Raw genomic sequence first — 22,840 nt, 5'->3', positions numbered from 1 at the left:
CGTTTAAAATGATGTAGCATGGATCGCCATGCTTATTGATGTGATGTAATACGTCACACTAGGTTCCACAGTGGTTTACCATGCTTCCACTACGTTTATAATGAACTCGTATAAGGATTTTTAAATAATACCACTATAACTTGATTGCAGTGTAAAAAGTGTTTGTGTGTGTTTTTCTTTGTTTTGTTGTTGTTTTGTATGTTTGTATTTACAGAGAAACAAATGGATTTAAACATATTTCGTTTTTTTGTCGTGTATTTTTTTATTGAATAATGAATATACACCTGGCTCCTCGAATGACCAAATGTCTCAATTGTTTCAGTGCGGGTTTTTTTTAACACTGCAAGTGTAGCATCCACACAAACGTACCGCTGCTCGACTCCTATAGTCAGCGTCTCACATACTGTTCGTGTGCATTCCCTTGCCGTGGAAGTAAACTACGCCATGTTGGCGAGTTCTGCGGTCTCGGCTAGGCTGTGGTGTTTTGGTTGGGGCAGGGCAGTGTAACACTTACAAAAAACACAAGAAAAAATTCAGTAAAAAGTAAGAACTAGTGTTTCAATTGTTTTTACCTAATTTTATATCTCGTCTCTTAGAACAAAATTTAAAAAAAGCAAATTTCTTCTTTTAAGTAAACTGTATTCAATAGTATATTGTTATAAAACATGCATACAAACAGTCCCTTAATGGGTGAAGGGGGGAACGGGGAATACGTCTAATATGTTTTATTTTTTTGCGTATGAATCCTCTCATGTTTATGATCCCCCAAAGGTAGAACACGTAATTTAATAGGTGCATACCTACCAACACGTTAAAGAGATCTAGGTTAATAAATATTTCTAGAAAAAATTATATATACTTTAACTGAATACGGGGGATAGTGAAAATAGAACAGTGTTTTAGAAAATGGATGTGGTCATCTTTCCTTTGGAAATGTACTTCTAGATGATGATCATCTTATTAACCCTGCTTGTGTGCTTTATGTTCACCCTTTTAAAAGTTTACTATAGTAAGAGCATTGCTAAGTGTAATAAAGGAAAGTGAAAGCAGGGTAAACCATTGGTAGTACTGTAGAGCATATTAACAAACATGGCCAAATGTGATAAACTACATTAAATGCATAGAACCATGGGAAAAGCATGTGAAAAGTGCAAAATTACTGTGGTAAGCTTTTATAAGGGTACATGTATGTAGAGAAGCACAGCTTATAACAATTGTGATGAAACTTGGTAAGGACATTCTTTAACGCAAGATGTGGAGTATGACTGGAGGGTTATAAAGTATGGAGGGGTCTGCATTACTTACCGTGGGTGTAGTTCTTGGTGATTTACTTACTCTGACAGCCCTGACAAACTTATTTTCTTTTTGGGCTTTAGGGCGCCAATTCATTTATCTTACTACTTGCACCGTCTCCCGACAGGTGGTTGAACGGCAGCCTGGTGTTGGGTTGATGTGAATTGGTGGGCGATGGCAGAGGATCGGGAGCTGAACCAGGTCTGCAAGGCCCAGGGCCACAGCAGCCCCTCCAGTACACCACTCAAGCATACCGCAGCAGCGCGCACTCTCAGAGCTGCTGGACGGACTTGTAGCCCTGAGAAACAGCAGAACCCCCTTTGACGTTATGCTGATGGTGATGGAGAAAACCACTGAAGCAAACCGCATGCTTCTAGCAGCGTCATGTGACTACTTCCGGTAATTCAGATGTGTTTAGACTTGGGTATTTCCTTGCACATGTTCATGGTTTTTTTAATGGGAACCGCTCACCTGAATTTGATTAAACATTGCATGGACATTTGTTTCAAGAATATTTTTGTATATTGTTTTTTTTTTTTTTTTTTTTAGTGCTGGTGGCCTGTCATAATGCTGGCTGAAACCTGTAATGTGTTTTGTTTATCCATGGCAGGGAGGCTATTTATATTACTGAAATGCCTGGTGCAAAGAAGTCCTGCTGCAACACTTTCATTAATAGTGCTCTGTTTCTTTAACAATGAGGAAAAGAAAAAAAAAAACCACGCGTGCCAACCTTCACCTACATTGTGATTTCAGGAAGAGAATGTATGCAGAAGTACTAAAAAGAAAACTTGGTTATAAAATTACACATTTCAAACCACCCAAGTAAAAGTAAACTTTTCTGAAACAGAGGTGTTTCATTTTCTTTTTCAAATGAACCAATACAAGTTAGTTTTTAAAACTGGTGCTTGAAAGGATAACATGCTGGTGACTTATCCTTTTGATGATCTTTCACCAGATCTTCCAGTATATTTATGAAAGAACTTTCAAAACTAAAGTTCAAAGAAGTCCACGTGTTACGAGTCCTGTAGTGTGTGCAGACATGTAAAGTCGTCTAAAGAAACAGTTCCTGTAATGCATGCAATCCAATGACAAACAGTTCCTGTAATTCATGCAATCCAATGACATTTCACGTTTTCCACATTCAACAGGTTTCTTCCTCACTGCATCACATTATCTCAGTTTGACTCTGATCACGCCGCCTAACTTCCTTCCACATTTTTCCACATATGAATTAGAATCTAAAGTAAGGAATGGCTTTTCAAATAGAATGTAGAATTGTGTTGCTTATCTTTAGTATAGACATTTATTATTTAGTCATTTAGCACACACTTATCGAAAGCAACTTAGAGACTTGGGGTGCAAAAAGAAATGAAGAAACAGCAAAATAGAAGAAAAGCTGGTAACATCTGCGATTGAAATACATTGTTAGCAGGTTGGCACATAAAGGTCCAGTTCCAAACCTTAATGTGGGAATATACAAAAAAAACATGAATTACACAATGTGTTTGGTAGAAACTAAAAGAACAATCAGCTGCACCACTCCAGGCAGCAGGAAAGCCCTGATCTTTCAGGGGCCTGCAGTCCTCCGTTTGAATCTGCAGCAGCTCCACTCCAAGCAGCAGGAAAAGCCCTCGTCTTTGAAGCCTGGTTTAGTTTTCTTCCACCGTCTGAAACAGCAGAGTGAGCTCAGCAGACACAGACTGAGCACCAGCAGCAGCAAGGAGTCGCACTGTACCTCAGCCTCAATTCAACAGCAGGAGTGAAGCAGCCACAGCGGGCACAGATTGACTGTGTAGACCATGTTCGTTTTTTTGAATGTATTATTATTGACACATAAGTAAGTCTGTCTAATTACTATTTTTACATCTACTTATTATCATTATTTTACTTTTAATACATACAGTGAAAAGCAAGCTATTTCAATAACACTCAGAGGGCACTCAGAAGCTCAGTATTATTAATGCAAATAATAATAACTAGGGTTCTTTGAGTTAACCCCTCTTCTAATGCACAACTGCCTGAAGCCACACCTGCTCAAGTGTGAAGGATTTCTTAATCATGTTCAAAATAAAATTATTAATATTAGGGATCAAATCTCTCAGAATGGCCCTAACTTGAATGCATGAAACAGACCAGTCAGTTCTGTCATGGAATTGTTCACTCTCACCATGTTACAAGACCTGAATATTTTAGTGATGCAGAGTAATGTCTTCACTTGTATTTTAGATCCAATCCCCACTAAATTCTTCAAAAGGCATTTTTTTTTGTGATCTGTCCCTTTCTTTTGAAATTATAAATAAATCCTTGTCAAATGGAATAGTTCCTGCTGCTTTTAAAACTGCCCTGGTTAAGCCCATACTCAAAAAACCTAAATTAGATCCTACTATTTTAATCTATTTTAGACACCACTGATCATGCTATTTTAATTAATTGCCTTGAAAACTGGATAGGGCTGTCAGGAACTGTTTTGACTTCTTTAGAGCTTTAAGTTATAACTAAGGATACGATTTTGTCACAGAGGCCACGGAAAATCGGGAATTTGAACAAAAGTCAATGAAATCTTGGAAATGGATGTAAAAATGTATTTGCTTAAGCACTTCCTTTATTTCATTTAAAAATGCAGTATGCACTGAAAATACAAACCTGCAAGTATCTGTACATTTTCTGGTGGTATATGCATGCAGCATTTACATGTAGCTATGTAGGTCAGCTAATGAGATTTGTATTTTGTAGTTGAGCGAGCATGTAAATGAACAAAGATCGTATGTTACTGTAAACTCTCGGCTGTGATCTTTACACACACATACAGTGCTTATTTTTTTTTTAAATAAAAAAAGGTGGGCTTGCTTCTTTAAAAAATATTAATTAACCTACATTTGATTTCTTGAAAAAAAAAAAAATTCCCCATAAAATGTAATGTACACCCAAGTAGTCTATAGAAAATAAATACTCACTTTCTCTAAAATTAAACATTGCTAAACAAAAGCAGACTGCCGTTTGAACTTTTTTTTAACTATTTCCGCAAACTGTAGCCAAAACGAGAGGTTTATCTGTTTTCTGATCTTTGTGATGCCTTGCTTCTTGGACACGGTGCCTGTCTGTGATTTGACTTTTCAACTTTTTTTGTTGTTGTTTTGTTTGTTTTAATTTTTACAGGGGATGTGCTCTGTAAGCTACTCCGAAACAACCAATTTAAAATGTCTCGTTCTCGTTATTGAAGCATATTTATATGCTGTTTCATTTTGAACACGGGATTAAAAACAATCTGGACATGCTGATTTTGTATATATAAATGTACATTTACGCCGGACGCGCACAGAGAAATAGGAACACCATTTATTTCAGACCCCGTCTCTTTCACTACTCGGCCGGTGTGAAAGCTGCATCATACAGTATTAATAAAATAAAATAAAAAGTTTTGTGCTCTAAAGTAAGTCAAAAGCAATAATCAGCAGTCAAAAGCAATCTGGATTATTGGTTATGGTGTACTATTTAAAAGCTTGTGTATGTTGATGTAGCTAAACCTACATTATTTGGAGAAAAAAAAAAAAAATCACTGTGCCAAAATCGTATCCTTTGCTATAATGCATCAAAATTGTGGAATAGATTTCCATCTGACATCAGAGAAGCAGAGTCACTTCATGTTTAATAAATACACTTTAAACTATGCATCACAACTGCTGCTGCAGAATCACTTACAATAGGACCTCGGTTTTACATCTCATCCGAAGGACTGAGCACATGGAGTTTAAGTGACTTACTTAAACTGCATCTGCTGCAGCTTGAGTATGTGTTGCTGCTGGATTTGCTGCTGCTGCGCTTGTAACTGTTGCTGTTGCATGGCAGACTGTTGCTGCGCTTGAAACTGCTGCTGCTGAAACTGCTGCTGTTGCAAGGCTGCCTGCTGCTGCTGAAACTGCTGCTGATGCTGTTGCTGAGCCAACTGTTGCATCTGGAGCTGATCTACAATGGAAAAGGATGAGGCTGAATGTAATGGAATTGTATGTGTTATTGTATCTGTACACAGCTAATATCTACTGTGTAGTAGGTGGTAGTGCCAAAATCAAAGCAGCAAAGCCAAGCCTTGTCTCTGTATCAATGCTAGAAGGGAGCTGAAATCCGTGAGATTAATGCAAGCACCTCAGAAGCATAGCACATAATGGCGTTTACCTCCCTAACGGTTTTCAAGCAAAAGTCATACAATTTGCCTAATATTTTGTGTAGTACATAATAAAAAGAAAGCACCATTGTTTCATTCAGCTAGGATTCTCACAGCAGTTTAAGAGGCTGTAAATAAAGACTGTGCTGGTAATTAATCTTATACAGCACTTTTTACCTGCACTTGCATTAAATTCAAAAAAGGTCATTTCAAAGAGCTAGAATAAGACAAGAAATCAAAGTCAGCACCTGTACAATTGCTAGGCCCCTACCCATTTCACGGCCGTGAAAAACGTGACACAGGCCGTGAAATTCATTCTGCACCGTGAAATCTGGTCTGTTTTGTGTACTTTCACCCTGCACTAAAATCCAATTAAGTTATATGTACTGTTACAGGTTCCTGATGCGATTGTTTGCTTGTTTCAATTTAAAAAATAAACCTCATCATGAACTTGACAGGATTTATTGATTGACACTTGACAACAGCTAACTGGGCTCTACTCACTGATTGGTAGACACAGGCATCAGGGGCGGGTAGTATGACCTACGGATCTCAACTGGTAGTACCGTCAGGCAAGTCAAAAATAGACCTACATTTTAAAATGAGTGTCCAAAATAACTGAAAAAATGATACAATCATTACTGCAGCTGATCATGTAAAATAATTTGGAAGCCAAATATATACCAAGTAGTAGTATGAGCAGAAAAATACATTAAAAGCACCGCAGGACAAAAATAAGTACAAATAATATAAATAGAAATAAGTAAAATAAATATGTCTAATTTCAGAGACTTTGCATTTATATTTTTTAGCCTCTGAATATATTGTCCTGCTACAGATCCGTCCCTAGCTCGGTGCTGTCAGTCAATTCCAACAAACTCTGTGGATGCAGACAGAGCCTTGTCTAAATACGGCCAGGTATTCACACCACAGACAGGGAATGAAGAAAAACAGCATTTCAGAATAGTTTTTGAGTTACTGTTGCATACAATGACGTTTAAAACCAGAACAGTTTTTTTTTTTTTTTTTTTTTTTAATAGAAACACAACAATTATAAAACGATCCTCTGGATTTCTATTTTCTTTTAGTGTTTCTGCTTTGTTAGTCACATGGTTTTGTTAACTTCAGGGCTTTAAATGTTTACATTGCCATTTGTAGCTACGTGTTCATACTTTTACACCACCGAGAAATTTAGGATTTAAATAATAGCAGAAACTGTGAAATTTAAGATTTTCAAAATTATATGAAATTTACAAAAAATGTACAGTGAATTTGGTAGGGCCCTAACTATCGCTTAATGGGCTCTATCCACCAAGATGTGCTTTTTTTGTTTTTTTCTAATTGAGAAGTTTATTATCTCTTATAGTATGTTAGCAGTTTCTGGCCACTTACTTTGTTGTGCAGCGTTAGCAACACCTTGCAAGCCATGAGGTGGCATCCCTGATGCCCTGTGTGTCTAATATTACCACACTGTTAGATCTACAAAAATACAATATAAAAAAAAAGGTTTACTTACCACCTTGGCCTTGGGCCTCATCTGAAAATGAACGGTGAAGTGTCACAATTGGAAAATTATTGGTACATTATTGGTAGCATAAGTCATTCTGTAAAAAACAAAAAAGTTCCCATTGCTAAGCAAGCTTCTGTTGAAAATTTTTTGTACAATTAAAAAAAAAGGCCATATTGCATTTTAAACAGTACTTACGAATGTCTCTGAAGTAAATAATTAGTCTTGCCACCAAGGACAGATATTCATCCTGTTTCAAAGTAAAACAAAAAACAAAATATTGCAAACCATTATTGGCAATGGCAACTAATGTATTAGAGGTATGGAAAAAAATACGGAAACACACAGCCTATAGAATAGCTGCCAAGATCAAATATTTAAACTTATTTGACAATACAAAACTAGAAGCAGACAATCTCGCTTAACGCAATACCACTAAACCATGGCAAACTAGAACCTACAATCATTACAAAATGTGCTTTGCTATAACAGCTTTAAAAAGGGACTAAAGTCAAATTACTCTTCAAGTTAAAGCACTACTGTAATTAGACATCTGTGATTAGTGTTCCTTTATTTTACTCAAAGTTAGCAGGCAAGGAGTAGGGATTTGATCCATTCCTGGTTTTACTATAAGTTTAATTAGGCACTCCTGTGTTACGGGTACACTGTGGCTAATCAAGCTGGTATTACAACCTTAAGTGGGTGAAACTGCTATGCAGTGTTTCTTATTTCCATCCCTGCAGAGTACTCACCTTTGATTTAGCTTTCATGAAGATGTGGTTTTCCATGTCACTGCTGGACGTAATGTGGGCGGTCCCTGCTTTACGCAGAGCCTCTTCACTGAAATACAAACAAAAACACGCTTAAATCAACCAAATTATAGCAATTGCTGTCTTTCTTTACGTCCCTTTAATACAGTAGCGGCTTATGAGGCAGTCTCAAATATCCAATCTGTTAGTTATACATTTGCTATCTCAAATCATTTTATACTGCAACTGCTTGAATCATGTTCTTATTCAGTGCAGATTTACTTGTGAAGGACATCCCAGTGTTTTATACTGCGACCAAAAATCCTGCCATGTCCAAGCAGTTTCCACATCTTGCTAATGCTGCCAGGGCAACATTCACTAGTCATTTCTGGATTAACAACTCCCATCAGCCAATCACAATACATATTTTGCCTGCTGCTACTCTGCAGCGTCATTAATCTACACCGAGGGGTAGGAAATTTGTTTATTTTGCGAAAAAGGCTGGACTCCAGAGATTCTAATTAGTGAAATTAAAATTTGCTAAGGTAATGGCTTTATTATCCAGAAACGTATATTTAAAATGGCATGTTGCTATTTCTCATTTTTGTTTGTCACATGTAATTGCTTGCTTAGAATGTATTATGCTAAAGCCACATCTGTTCTTTAACATGTTCCAACTCTTTAGTTATTAGTGAGTCTACTAAAACCGAAAGATACGCTATGAAATGGGGGGACGTCAATGAGCAAATCCAGACTAAAACCAAATTCTGACTGAACTTGCACCTTGCTATAAAATAAAAATCAGAAATGCATTCATGTTCACACACTATTGACCAATTTCACTTTTATTCCGAACCCCGAAATTAAATTTGCAACAGGTTTGCATTTCATAATGGGTACCGCCTTTGTAGTTTGGCCAACGCTTGTACTGGAAGCTGCTCGGATTTGTCACTGCTAGGGAGGACAGGCAGCAGCACTGAACCCAAAGCGGGAAAATAAATAGTGGTATGTCAAACATTTCCGTATTTGACTCACTTTTTATACTGACAAAGACAGTACCGCGGTATCGCAATAAATGATGCTTAAAGATGGACAGTGCGAGCGAGGGATCGCAAGTCATCACCTAAACCGCGCCTTCTTTTCACCTATGAGGCTGCTACCAGCTTTTCAAACATTGCCTATAGTGTACAACAAACCACGGGAACTTACATCTGGTCTACCGCTTTCTGTCGGAAAGCGAGACTCCTCCAGTCGCTGTCCGCTCCAGGATCCATCACTGCGTTGCTGTTTGGTAGGAGAGAGTAAACTGGGAAACTGAATGCGAAACAAGACGCAAAGGATTGCAATGTTAACCTGTTTGTCCGAAGTGACTTGGAAAACAGAACAAAAGGGACAGGATCAACACAGTCAAACTCTGCCTCATCAACGAAAAATGCAGAGTCATTCTTGAGAGATCATTCTGTTCAATGCATCCCGGGTTGTTACATAATACCACATCAAACAACGATCGACAGTGTAATGGTAAATCCCCTGTTTTTTTCACTTTCCAGGTAGCCACATTTATCAGAAATTAAGTATCCAATACTAGTAAAACTGCAGTGGTTAATCTTTTTAAACTGGTATGCTAGTCATTTCAACAACAATATCAAATAAATTATAGAATTCTGTTGCGCAGCTTTAGTACAGACAGTCATTTAGCAGATGCTTTTATCCAAAGCGTAGAGACTTGGGAGTGAACTATGCATCACAAATGCTGCTGCAGAGTCTTTTGCAATAGGACCTCGGTTTTACATCTCATCCAACGGACTGAGCACAAGGAGGTTAAGTGACTTACTTCAACGGCATCTGCTGCAGCTGTGCTTGAAACTGTTGCTGTTGCATTGCAGACGCTTGCTGCGCTTGAAACTGCTGTTGCAAGGCTGCTTGCTGCTGCTGAAACTGCTGTTGTTGCAAGGCTGCTTGCTGCTGCTGAAACTGCTGCTGTTGCAAGGCTGCTTGCTGCTGCTGAAACTGCTGCTGATACTGTTGTGCTAGCTGCTGCATCTGGAACTGATCTACAATGGAAGAGGATGAGGCTGAATGTAATGGAATTGTATGTGTTACTGTATTTGTTCACAACTAATATCTACTGTATACCAGGTGGTAGTGCCAAAAACAAAGCAGCAAAGCCAAGCCTTGTCTCTGTATCAATGCTAAAAGGGAGGTTAAATCAATGAGATTAATGTAAGCACCTCAGAAGCCTAACATGGTGGTTTTCATGCAAAAGTCATACAATTTGCCTCAGACCTGTGTAAAACATAATAAAGTACCATTGTTTCATTCAGCTAATTTTCTCACAATAGTTTAAGGGGCTGTAAATAAAGACTGTGCTTCTTAATTAATCTTATACAGCACTTTTTACCTGAAAAAAAAGTTTCCATTGCAAAGCAAGCTTCTCGAATTTTTATTGTACAAGTACAAAAAAACTAAGCCATATTGCATTTTAAACAGTACTTACGAATTTCTCTGAAATGAATAATTAGTCTTGCCACCAAGGACAGATATTCCTCCTGTTTCAAAGTAAAACAAAAACACATTAGAAAATATTATTGGCAATGTTTGTTTTTTGTATATGAATATCAAAGAACCGTATTTATGATCTAGTAGATTCAATACAATAATCGACAAAAGACTTTCACACCCAGTTTATGGCACATGGTCTTCTGACTCACACCACAACGGATGCAATTTCTGTGCAATAAAATATTTGCTCATCATTTTCACTGGCAAAGAAGCAATACAAATGATACAGTAAATGTGGCAACTAATGTATTAGAGGAAAGGAAAAAAAAACACATAGGGAAACACAGCCTAAAGAACAGCCACCGAAGAGTTTGGCATCCAAACAGAAACATTTAAACTTTTTTGACAATACAAAACTAGAAGCAGACGATCTCGCTGAATGCAATACCAATAAACCGTGGCAGACTAGAACCTACAATCATTACAAAATGTGTTTTTTTGTACAACAGCTTTAAAAAGGGATGAAAGTCAAATTACTCTTCAACAAGTTAAAGCACTACTGTAATTAGACAAACTGATTTGTGTTTGTTTGTTTTACTCAAAATTAGCAGGCAAGGAGTAGGGATTTGATCCATTCCTGGTTTTGCCATAAGTTTAATCAGACTTCTGTGTTACGGGTACACTGTGGCTAATCAAGATTGGTATTACAACCTTAAGTGGGTGAAACTGCTATGCAGTGTTTCTTATTTCCATCCCTGCAGAGTACTCACCTTTGATTTAGCTTTCATAAAGATGTGGTTTTCCATGTCACTGCTGGACGTATTGTGAGCGGTCCCTGCTTTACCCATAGCCTCTTCACTGAAATAAAAAACACATCAAAAAACAAAGTTAAATCAAACTTAAAATTATAGCAATTACAGTGCTTCTCTACGTACGTTTAATACTATAGCGGCTTACGAGGTAGCAAAACAGACTAAAATAATCTATAAAATCAAATAAAACTAAGTTAGTTAGACATTGTGTATCTCTCGAAAATCATTTTATACTGTAACTGCTTTTATTATTATTCAGAGCGGATTTACTTCTGAAAGGTCAATTTTTAAAACTAAATTCTATGCGACTATTCTAATAGATTGGCAACCTGCAGAAGCTCATATGCATTTACAAAAATCTGAAACTATAATTGACTGTTTGCAATCCACCACTTTACTCGAGTCAGTGTAAAATGCGGCCTGTACAGACAGGTGAAACTACTAAAATTAGGTATTTAAAATGTGAAGGGCCGATGTGCTCATAGCTTAGGAATTCAATAAAACAACTATAAAACATACCACGGCTAAAGAATGTAATCTCTTACTGGGTATTTTACCACCTCCAAAAACCGTAATACATACAATTACTATTAGAACATAAGAACATAAGAAAGTTTACAAACGAGAGGAGGCCATTCGGCCCATCTTGCTCGTTTGGTTGTTAGTAGCTTATTGATCCCAAATATTGAATACATGTGATGCGACAAATAACTATTAATTAATTTAAATGGATAACATTAGCTATTCCCACTCCATCCATTTTTGTATAATCACTATGAATCACAGCATTTTCGCCATGACAGCATAGCGCCGGTCGGATGATTAAGTACAGTAACTGTGGTGTACGACAGTAGCACAAACACGTTTCTCGCTCTCCAGCCTTTATTCCGAGCAGAAGAAACATGTTTTACAAGTCAAGTAGGGCTGTATTAGCATAACAACGGTTGCAGTGCTCAGTAAAATATATACAAGACAGTGTAAGATAAGTACTACAGGTAGAATATGTTTCAAACATACTTTAACACTAATAATTCTAATTTCGAAAAAACTGAGCACCGTCCGTCCCGTCCCCCACTCAAGCTCGTGTCAAGGCAAGCAGAAGCAAATATCTCGACAGGAAAGCGCTGTATATCGTGTAAGCTGTATTGAAGGAAATATCTCGAAACGCCTCTGCTGTTTGTGTTTTTTTTTTGTTGTTGTTGTTGTTGTTTCTTTCTTAAATGACAAGACGACCAAAAAAAAAAACTAAGTTGAATGCAAACTGTGCAAGCGTTTGTTGACGTGTCATGGAGGCACATCCAATCTCTAGGGTCACATTACAATCGTAAGTTAATATTATTAGTAGTAGTCGTACTATTAATAAAATGTGACTCTCTGATAACGTGCTTGGAACGGTGACTGTTAAATTAAGTTTTTGCCAAAGTCCGCTCCAGTTAGTGCCGCCGCAATGCACCTTACTCGCAAGCAGCATCAATTCCGTGTAAAAAGAAATAACGTGTATTTGTATTTACATTATAAAAACATATTACTGTTCTATATAACGTATTTTTAAACTAGATGGTAGTTTTTTTCCATTTATACGGCTTACTTGTAAAACAGGATTTTCAATCAAATATAAACAAGTAGCTGTGGTGACGTCACCAGTAAATTATGCAAATCAGAACCATCGAAGGTTCGAACATTCGGTAATGTGTTCCGAACCTGCGGAGGTCAAAATGTACCCTTCGTTACAGCCCTAAAGTCAGGTTAATTCAAGTTCAAGGTTAAGGTTAAAACACACACGAGTAAAAAAGTTGCACCGTCGACTCCGTGAAATCAATAGTGCTTTGTGCTTCTCGTTCACTGGTCTGTAAACGGTTCGTTACGCCTTTTAAACGTGTCTATGGATGTTAATAGTTATTAAAAATGTCAAACATTTCCGCAGTCGACTCAATTTTTATATTGACAAAGAGAGAACTGCGGTATCGCAATAAATTATATTTATGGACAGTGCGAGCGAGGGATCGGAAGTCACCACATAAACCACCCCCGCTTTTCGCCTGTGAGCCTGCCAGCAACACCGAGGCTGCAATCAGTATCACGGCCTTTAAATGCGCCAGGCTGGTATTTCAATCGCTTCCGTGTCTAGACTCCCGGCTACCTGCGTTTTGAACATTACCTATAGTATACAACAAACCACGGCAACTTACATCTGCTCTACCGCTTTCTGTCGGAAAGCGAGACTCTTCCAGTCGCTGTCTTCTCCAGGATCCATCACTGCGTAGCTGTTTGCGAGGCGAGAGTAAACTGAAATTGAATGATGCGGAACAAGAAGCAAAGGATTGTGGGATTGCAATGTTAACTCGTTTGCCCAGATTTGGAAAACAACAGGATCGTCTGAGTCGAAAAGGGAGCTTTTTTTGTCTTGTATTTTTTTTTATTGAATAATGAATTAATGTACAAAAGTACCATTTTACATACATATATGCAAAGCAGACTGAATACAGTATATAGAATGATGTTGCAATACATACAATATAAATACATTTATAGTTGCTTACATAAGTAATATAAAAACTACATCTCCAAGAAAATAACTTAGCATATAGAACAGGGGTCGCGCGAGTCTATACCAAATGTCTCTCTTGTTGAATACGGTTTTTTTTGTTTTTTTTTTTAAGACTGCACTTGTAGCATCCACACAAATGTGCCACTTCTGCATCTCATATGCTGTTCTCACTCAGTCATTGTTCTTAGGCCCACCTACCTTATTGTATCTGTTCCTGAAGTCTGTTACCATGATCTGCTGTAACGACTGGCACTTGGCAACTTCTACTATGGAAGTACAAAGACGCTATAGATAAATACAATTAAAAAATTACATATAATAATAGTATACATTGATCTTATTAACAATATTTTGTTTTCTTAGAGTGATCAGGGTGACACTGGGCTAGTTAGTAAGAGATTTATAAATAACTGCTATAGAAACAACGTGAAAAAATGTATCTTGAACTTAGAACGTGTCATGATGCAGGACGTGACGTACATGTGAAAGTGGTCTATGTGCTGAACTCAAGATAAGCGACTGAAATGTCCAGACCCAAGAAGGTAAATAAACAAATACAAGTGAAACAAGGTAAATAAATAAATAAACGTGAAACAAGATTGTCTCATTCTAAGCAAATGTTCTGCTTGTTCGTTAAAAATCGTGCCCATTCTCTCGCTGTGTTGGTGAGTTGTTTACACGCATCATCATGTGACGAGTTCTGCGGTCTCGGCTAGGCTGTGAAACACTTACAAAAACAGAAGACCTACAGAAAAGATTCAGTTTAAAGTAAGGTAGAAGGACTAGTTTTTCAATTGTTTTTACCTCATTTGACATCTCGTCTCTGAGAAAAAAATAAAACAAACAAATGTCTTCTTTTAAGTAAACTGCAAATTTAATTGTATATTGTTAGAAACATCTCTTTCATTTTAAAGTTTTTTGTTGGGTGTGTTAATAATTATTTAGTTTGAATGTATGTTAAGTTTGCTTAATTGTTCGTTACAATTCTAAAATAATTGAAGCCTGCATTAAGTGGAAGTGCATTCAATTACTTCTTGTTTTGTAAGTTAGTAATTGGCGGTAGACTTGCAATGTAAGTGTTTTGCAGAACCAGGAAATCAACCTGCATTACACCCCCGTTTATTATTAACGATAGGTGGTTGACTTCACTTGTTATCTGGATAATTCTCCCAATATAGTTGGTTTTACAAATCTTTATGCAATTAAATTAAAGGAGTCAACTTCAAATATCTTTATATAGTATAAAACACTACATCATTAATACAGAATATATTTGAAATGTATAGTGCAAAGGTAGAAGACGTAATTTAATAGGTGCGTGTGTACCAACGCGTTAGAGAGTTCTAGATTAAGAAATAGTTCAAGATTTATTTATATTTTTAACTGAGCAATAATAACTGTAGCAGGGAAACTAGAACATTAGATGTTTTAGAAAATGGATGTGGTCTTCTTTCCATTCAAAAATGTACTCTTAGATGATGATTATCTTGCGTGGAATGCATGTCTCTAATGAGAGATATCGTGAAGTGGGCTGCATGTTCTTATGTTGACTCTTTTAAAAGTTTACTATAGTAAGAGCATTGCTAAGTGTAATAAAGGAAAGGGGGGGACGGGGGACGACATGTGTGCCAACCTTCACCTACATTGTGATTTCAGGAAGAGAATGTATGCAGAAGTACTAAACAGAAAACTTGGTTATAAAATTATACATTTCAAACCACACAAGTAAAAGTAAACTTTTCTGAAACAGAGGAGTTTCATTTTTTTTTTTTTTTTTGTCAAATGAACCAATACAAGTTAGTTTTTAAAACTGGTGCTTGAAGGGGTAACATGCTGGTGACTTATCCTTTTTATGGTCTTCCAGTATATTTATATAATAACTTCTTAGTGTCCTGGTTCATTTAAGACCTGTCCAGAACAATACCATCATGTGAGCTGAACAAACCTGCCCTAGCTGAAATGCGTGATGCATTTCTGACACGTTGCGTGCTCTGTTCCTGTGCAGGGGGATGTTTGCGGGCGGCCTGCGGGAGATGCAGGAGAAGGAAGTTCAGGTGCATGGCGTCTCGTACACAGCTATGTGTAAACTCCTGGACTTCATTTACACCGCTGAACTGGAACTCAACCTGGAGAACGTGCAGGATATCCTGGCTGCTGCCTGCCTGCTTCAGGTAAGACTCAGAAATACCAAAGACAGACTCTTAAAGGACAGCAGCAGACCTGGACAGCAGATACAGTAATGCAGCATTTGGTATAAAATAAAGTAATGAATGGCCTTTCAAATAAAATATAGAATGGTGTTGCTCAGCTTGTACTATAGACATTTATTAAAACAATATGGGTTTCTTAGATGGACCTTAACAATCGGGAGACATTATTATATTGCACAGCCACAACCATTTAAGATATGTGTAAACGTAGGTGTGACTAATTAAGCTCACAGTAAAGCCTGAAGATGCTATGGAATGGGATTCTATCTGATTTCCTGCAAACAGGTTCGTACAAGTGTCTATGACGGGACTGTGGTCTTATTCTGTATGTGAGCTGTAGATCCAGGATGTGATTGGTTTCTGATGATGACAACATTCTGGAGGTTTACAAACTGTCCGACCTGTTTGGGCTGAGTCAGCTAAGCGCCAAAGTTGACGCCTATATCTTGAAGAACTTTCTGGCTTTCTCCCGGACGCCCACCTACCGCCAGCTCCCCCTGGATAAGGTCTACTCCCTGCTGTCCAGCAATCAGCTGGAGGTTGACTCTGAGAACAAGGTCTACGAGGCTGCTCTGCACTACCACTACATGCCCGAGCATGTGGAGACTGACCAAGTGTCCCTGCAGGTAGAGGGCTTTTTATTACACTCAATTCCTGCGCTATACACCATGCCACCAGGTGGGAAAATGTTACTGGACTGGCAACCATGTTAGGAATATAACAATGCATGCCCTTGCTGCACATTGAGTAGAACTTACAACTGAGCAAGCTTCCATTACACTCAAACCTAGGAATAGGTTATTCAGATTTGACTTCTGTTCCCCAGGACTCCCTGAAGCTGCTGGAGACGGTGCGGTTCTGCCTGATGGAGAAGCATGTGCTTCAGCGGCTCCATGACAAACTCAATGGCTGCCCGCTGAAGGACAGACTGGCGACGGCTCTCCAGTACCACGAGAAGGAAGCCCTACAGCCGATGCTCCAGAACCCCCAGACGCAGCTGCGCTCCGAGTTCTGCTGCATTGTTGGTTTTGGTGGCATGTGTTCCTCCCGTTTGGAGACCCTCAGCGACGAGGCCAAGTTCCTGAACCCCGTCACAGGAGAGTGGAGGAGCCTCACCACAGCACAGGACCCCCGTATGTCCAACCAGGGCATCGCCGTCATCAACAACTTTGTCTATCTCATAGGGGGCGATAACAACACCAGGGGCTCTCGAGCTGAGTCCAGGTGCTGGAGGTAAGTTAGACCAGGTTTTCATCTGAACCATGAAACTAAACCCCACCTTATCCCATATCTAACTTCCACTCGGAATGCAGTCTATAATCTGAAACCGTTACAGGTTTTTGTAAAATACCCCTTTATAAATTCCTTCACTTGTCTTTAATATTTGCATTATGGTAAAATGATTTGTTTTGTTGTGTTATTATTAAGATATACTTTCAAAACGCTGGTCTTAGCCCTAATTTGCAGTTGTTACGACGTGAGTTCTCGGGGACAGCGACTCTCGTTGTGTTGCCTGCTTTGTGTGCAGGTATGACCCGCGTCACGACCGCTGGTTCCAGATCCAGTCCATGCAGCAGCAGCACGCTGACCATTGTGTGTGTTCCCTAGGGGGGTACCTGTACACTACAGGGGGCCGGGACTATCACAACGAGCTCAAAGTGGTGGAACGCTATGACCCGCAAACCAATGCCTGGGAATTTAGGGACTCTCTGAAACAGGAGGTAAGGGAACATTTTTTTAAAAACCCTGTAATTCTCAGTGATGTACAGCTGCAAAAACAATGCTTTGTAAACCTAATGTGCCGTCTGGTGTATGAAAGCCATTGTTAATTGTTAGTGGCTATGTAAAATAGTCATGTTGTCTGTTATGTGCACAAAAAGCACTGCAATTTAAAACCAGGTTGGAATAAAAAACAGAGCTGTTGCTGCTACTGAACTAAACTTAATTTAAAAGTACTCGACCCCTGTAGACTGGCCGGGCGCTTGCAGTCCTACCTGTAAATGGCCCGGAGCTGCGTGGTCCTCCGACACTGTAGCTCTGAAGGTAGCTGCGTGGTCCTCCGACACTGTAGCTCTGAAGGTAGCTGCGTGGTCCTCCCTGACAGCTGTAGCTCTGAAGGTAGCTGCGTGGTCCTCCGACACTGTAGCTCTGAAGGTAGCTGCGTGGTCCTCCGACACTGTAGCTCTGAAGGTAGCTGCGTGGTCCTCCGACACTGTAGCTCTGAAGGTAGCTGCGTGGTCCTCCGACACTGTAGCTCTGAAGGTAGCTGCGTGGTCCTCCGACACTGTGGTCCTCCGACACTGTAGCTCTGAAGGTAGCTGCGTGATCCTCTGACACTGTAGCTCTGAAGGTAGTTGCATGGTCCTCCGACACTAGCTCTGAAGGTAGCTGCGTGGTCCTCCAACGCTGTAGCTTTGAAGGTAGCTCTGAAGGTATCTGCGTGGTCCTCTAGCTGCATGGTCCTCTGACACTGTAGCTGTCAAGGTAGCTGCATGGTCCTCCAACGCTGTAGCTCTGAAAGCTGCGTGGCGGGCCTGCAGTGTGAGAAGAAGTGGACGGTTGACGGCACGCGTTTCGGAGGATGCGTGTGTGCTCGTCTTTGTCTCTCAGCACGGGGTTGCAGTGGTGAGCCAGGCTTAAAATTTGGCATTTCAAATTTGGAAGAAAATGGGGTAAAACAAACAATTGGCGATTCCAAATTTAAGGAAAAAAAAAAAAAGTACTATAAAGCCGTACAATTTGTGACCAGAATATTTGCCAAATCACACCCATAAAACCTGTTTTGCTCGAATAATAAAAGGATTGCAAATATTTATGGCTTTACAGTAATCTTTTTTCCTGTTTTTTGGCTGATTACATTTTAACTGTTTATTTCTGGTTTCTGTAAAAGTCCTCTAGAGGGAGTGATGTTACAAGTATAGTTCTTGTTCGATTTAAATTGAATGTCTCGGTCAGTAAAAGAAGGATAAAGTCTATGGTAATCTCAAAGAACTGTCATACAGTGAAATGTCAAAACAAATAGAAATGTGAAAAGTGTAAGTCAACCCTGTGACCTGAAGAATACCACTTTTACTTTTTTAAATATACACAACTCTTAAATGTTTACAAAAGGAAAAAAAAAATAGTTGAGGATATTTGTTTGATTACTTTGCAAAAATAAACTTTTTTTCAAGTTTGATATTCATGCAAAAAAAGTATTGTCTTAAAGTATTTTGTATTTTTATGTTACATTCTTGCATACTCAAGCTGTTGGGTTTCTTTAACAGCGCTTCAGTAACTTGTCCTCTTCGTACCAGGTGTATGCTCATGCTGGGGCAGTGCTTGATGGGAAGATCTACATTACCTGTGGCCGGAGAGGACCCTTCTACTTGAACGAGACACACTGCTACGACCCAGAAACGAACCAATGGGAGAGCAGGGCTGCCAGTCCCATCGGGCGAGCCTGGCACGGTATGGCGGGGCTCAACGGCAGGGCGTACGTCGTCGGGGGCAGCAACGACAACCTGGGCACCCGCAAAGACGTCTTGATGGTAAAACCATTCAAAGATTGTTTTTGTTATCCGTTTAAGAATATTTAAAGCTGTGACTGTTTGCTAGTTTTAATCTATACATCCTATATGGTTGGATCTCTGCTTCGCTAGGATTTTCATAGTTTGTGGTACTAGATAGGCACATTTAAAAACCATGGTGAACCAGTTCTATAATATTCATGTCAAAGAGTTACGTTTGAACGTACTGATGAAAGCACTAGTCAAATTATTTTATATATGACTTGGTAGTTTTATCAAGTGTTTAATGTTATGTGTTGAGTGCAGGCTCCTGCTCCCGTTTTTTTATACATTTAGGAGCAGGCTGGTGCCGGACAGCATTTACAAAAATCTTGCATGGTTTTCTTATTTTTTTCTACAGTTTAGGAAAATTGACTTCCCATAAGAAAAAAAAGCAGTTAGTATTTTAAAGCTGGACAACAGTGAGTCCGTTGCCTTCTGGGCACAGAGAGCCTGGCATCGCTGTGCTGGATCATCGCATCTTCGTGCTGGGCGGGCGCTCCCACAACCGCGGCAGTCGCACGGATTACGTCCACATTTACGATGCCGAGGTAGAGCGCTGGGTGAGCGGGACCCTCTTCGATGAAGACATCTCCGGACTTGCCGCCTGCGTCCTGGTGCTCCCCCTCTCTGCTGTCATGGATACAGAAAACCGGTCCTCGGATAGGCGTTCCTTCTTGATTTTACATAACCGTACCTTTGACGATGTCATGAGCCTCGACGACTGGGATGAATCTGACCATTCCAGTGAGGATTAATTTTTCTAGGTTTTTATGAATAAAAAATTCAGTTGGTGACTCCCCCAACCCCAAATATTAACACAGCATAAAGGCTTTTAATTTTATATCAGCATTGCAAAATCATGAATGAAACATTCATTTTAAACCACAGCGGTTTCAAACTGCCTGGTCAAATGCTGTCTCTAGTGAAATTTGAATGTGCACTGAAAAGTAAATTTACAGTTTGCCATTTTTCGAAGGCAAAGTTCTAAGAATGTCTGAACTAAAGAAAAAATCTTTTGGCCTTAATGGGGGCAATAATCAAAATAATGTATCTTTTTTTTCACTTTGATTGAGGTAAAGCAAATGTATCCTGCTGACATCACACTACAAATTCACTTCCTGTGCAATAGGTATTTGGACCACCAACAGAATTATAGACTTTGAGGCTTAGGTGGGGTTACTACACAGGAAATGAATGTGTATCGTAGTGGCTTGATAAATGAGCTTCACGCCATTTCAAAGTGAAAATAAAGTCTGAAAGCTTTAGCTCGAGTGGCTAGTCAGAATGTTATTCCAATGAGAAGCAGCAAATGGATTACAAGGTCTTGGTTATTACCCCTTCAAGTTAGAAATATCGTATTCTGTATTGGAACAGCTTTCACAACAGCTATTATATCACTGTGCTTAGTTTTGCTGAATTATGTTGGTCAAAAAAGCATGTTAGATTGTTATTCCTGATGACCATTAATCCTGCAGTGCACATACCCAGAGTGATGTCTGTTCAAACTCTTCAACACACACAGAACACACAGATGGGAAGTTGCCCCCAGTGCCTTAAAAGGGGTTTACTGAATACAACCTGTTCAACAATGCCATTTGTGATTTTACTGTATTTACAGGAACCTCTGTCTCTCTTTCCATGGTGTATTTCTCCAGGACACCCTTGAACTGATCTGGTCCAGCATGCCTGATATAATATCTGGCTAACTGAATCAACCACATATTGTAATTAAATAGTGCATTCCTTTTTGCTGTTCAACCAGTGCATAACCTAGAACTTCACGATCCCAGTGTCTGTGCCTGTAAGCATATCCTGAGATATGCTCATCCTCTTGAGATGAAACCGTGTGAGGATATTCCTTAGCACAAGTCCTCAAGGGTTTTGGAGTTTAGGTAATGTTGACCTACTGTTTGCATAACTGTTGGGGTATATCTTGGAACCCGTGAAAATATGCATGGACATCTTATAAAGTTATTCCACATGCTGTAAAGGTGGGCCACATTGACTGACTTGAGTCACCTGATTGGCTTATCTAATTAAAAAGTATGTTTATCATTGAACACAATCCACCTTATATTAATCTGCAGTGCAAATGTGCCAATTAATCACTGTTCACATTAGTTAATTGCATTTATTAAGGGTAAGCTTGCACTGAATAACTATAATGTATATATTACAGTTTTTTGTAAAAAAAAAAAAAATAAAATAAACAATTTAGTAGTTAATGAGGAAAATGTTTTTTGTAATAAATAAAGGTGGAGTTGAATTAGTTAGTTTTTTTAGGAACCTTATCAGAGTGCTTTGTATTGTGAAAAAAAAATAGAAGCTCTCAGTGCAAAATACTCCAGTCCTACTTTTAAAAATTTATTTCAATCCCATGCCTACCGCTTAATCCACATGCTCACAATACTTTTGATCTGATGAGATTCTTGCGCTGACGGCTTCAATTAAAAGATATATATACTTGAATAACCAATATTACTGAGTGCCATGTGTTATGCATAAAATATTAATTATTTCACCTTATAGTGTGCCTTTTAGATTCTTTATAGTAAACTGTGTTTGTTTGTTTGTCCATTCCTTATGTTGCTGTGCTGGCATGTACTGTATAATTCATATGAACCTTAAAGGTGTAGGGTTGGTAAAATATTTTGTACATATTTAAGAGGGTTAATAAATATTGTAATATGTAACCCAGATGAGTGTAAACTACTGCCCATTATACAAGCACCATAATCTGGATCTCTTTTTCCCAGGTAACAACTTGTTAAATATTCAACAGCCAGTAATTGATGTGAAAACAGGAGGATTTAACAGATCTGAAAAGGTATGGTACCATATACAGCTATGGCCAAACATTTTGCATCACCTAGAATTTAAAAAAAATTCATTTAAAAAAACAACTATATGAACATAATTTTAGATCTTTCATTTAACATCATATAATCAAATAAACTACAAAATTATGTCGCAAAAGCCATAATAGTAGTACAGTACTTAATGTTAGATTTTGATCTGTCACTTTTTCAACTGGCAGTTTTTCATTAAGTACAGTATATGGAAAACTACAAAGTGGTGTGTAATTCAATATGTTAACATGACATTATTCAGCAGGTTTCATTTGATTTTATGAAGCAACATTTGTTAATTCTAAAGGGTGATGCAAAACTTTTGGCCTTAGTTATATGTCTTTTTAATACAATTAATTTAACAGAAAGCTACCAGATGTGTTTGCAAATTGCAATTACACAAAAGGGGTACCAGGTGTATAAACAGAAAAGGAGACATGCACATCACGGATGGCATAAAGAAAAGAAAGAACTACTAGTTGTATTCAGTGATAGATGCAGAGTACTGGTCTTGAAAAACTGCAGTCACACTGACCCTAATGTGGGGTTACACACTTTGTATAAAGCATGAAGCTAATGTCTACAAATCTTTTTTATCAGCTGTTAAGTGAAATAAAATTGGAGTTTTGTGTTGATTTGAACATGTGCATACAATAAGTG

The 22,840-nt window shown here is 38.6% G+C and overlaps 1 protein-coding gene and 1 pseudogene across 1 annotated transcript; one reads left to right on the top strand and one right to left on the bottom strand.

Annotated features, from left to right (window-relative positions):
• Window positions 1–1,451: 1,451 nt before the first annotated feature.
• Window positions 1,452–22,220, top strand: LOC121297289 (annotated as a pseudogene).
• Window positions 4,237–13,344, bottom strand: LOC121297288 (mediator of RNA polymerase II transcription subunit 15-like). Its single transcript, XM_041223525.1, has 5 exons — window positions 13,212–13,344; window positions 10,981–11,068; window positions 7,158–7,209; window positions 6,969–6,989; window positions 4,237–5,256 (listed from the first exon to the last, which is right to left on the bottom strand). Exons 1-5 carry the CDS (start codon window positions 13,274–13,276, stop codon window positions 5,051–5,053), a joined length of 432 nt encoding a protein of 143 aa, XP_041079459.1. The 5' UTR covers window positions 13,277–13,344; the 3' UTR covers window positions 4,237–5,050.
• Window positions 22,221–22,840: the final 620 nt, after the last annotated feature.

This window comes from Polyodon spathula, chromosome 22 (genome assembly GCF_017654505.1).
Source record: "Polyodon spathula isolate WHYD16114869_AA chromosome 22, ASM1765450v1, whole genome shotgun sequence".
Taxonomy (NCBI): Eukaryota; Metazoa; Chordata; class Actinopteri; order Acipenseriformes; family Polyodontidae; genus Polyodon; species Polyodon spathula.
The sequence above is the reverse complement of the archived record's forward strand: the minus strand, read 5'-3'. Positions and strand labels throughout refer to the sequence as shown.

What these genes read in the sequence shown, in the direction of transcription:
- LOC121297288 (XM_041223525.1), bottom strand. Translation starts at nt 13,276, where the DNA reads ATGGATCCTGGAGAAGACAGCGACTGGAAGAGTCTCGCTTTCCGACAG. An exon ending in TTATGAAAGCTAAATCAAAG is followed by an intron (nt 7,210 to 10,980) that starts GTGAGTACTCTG and finishes ACTTTGAAACAG; the next exon opens with GATGAATATCTGTCCTTGGT. An exon ending in TGAGGCCCAAGGCCAAGGTG is followed by an intron (nt 5,257 to 6,968) that starts GTAAGTAAACCT and finishes TTTCCATTGTAG; the next exon opens with ATCAGCTCCAGATGCAACAG.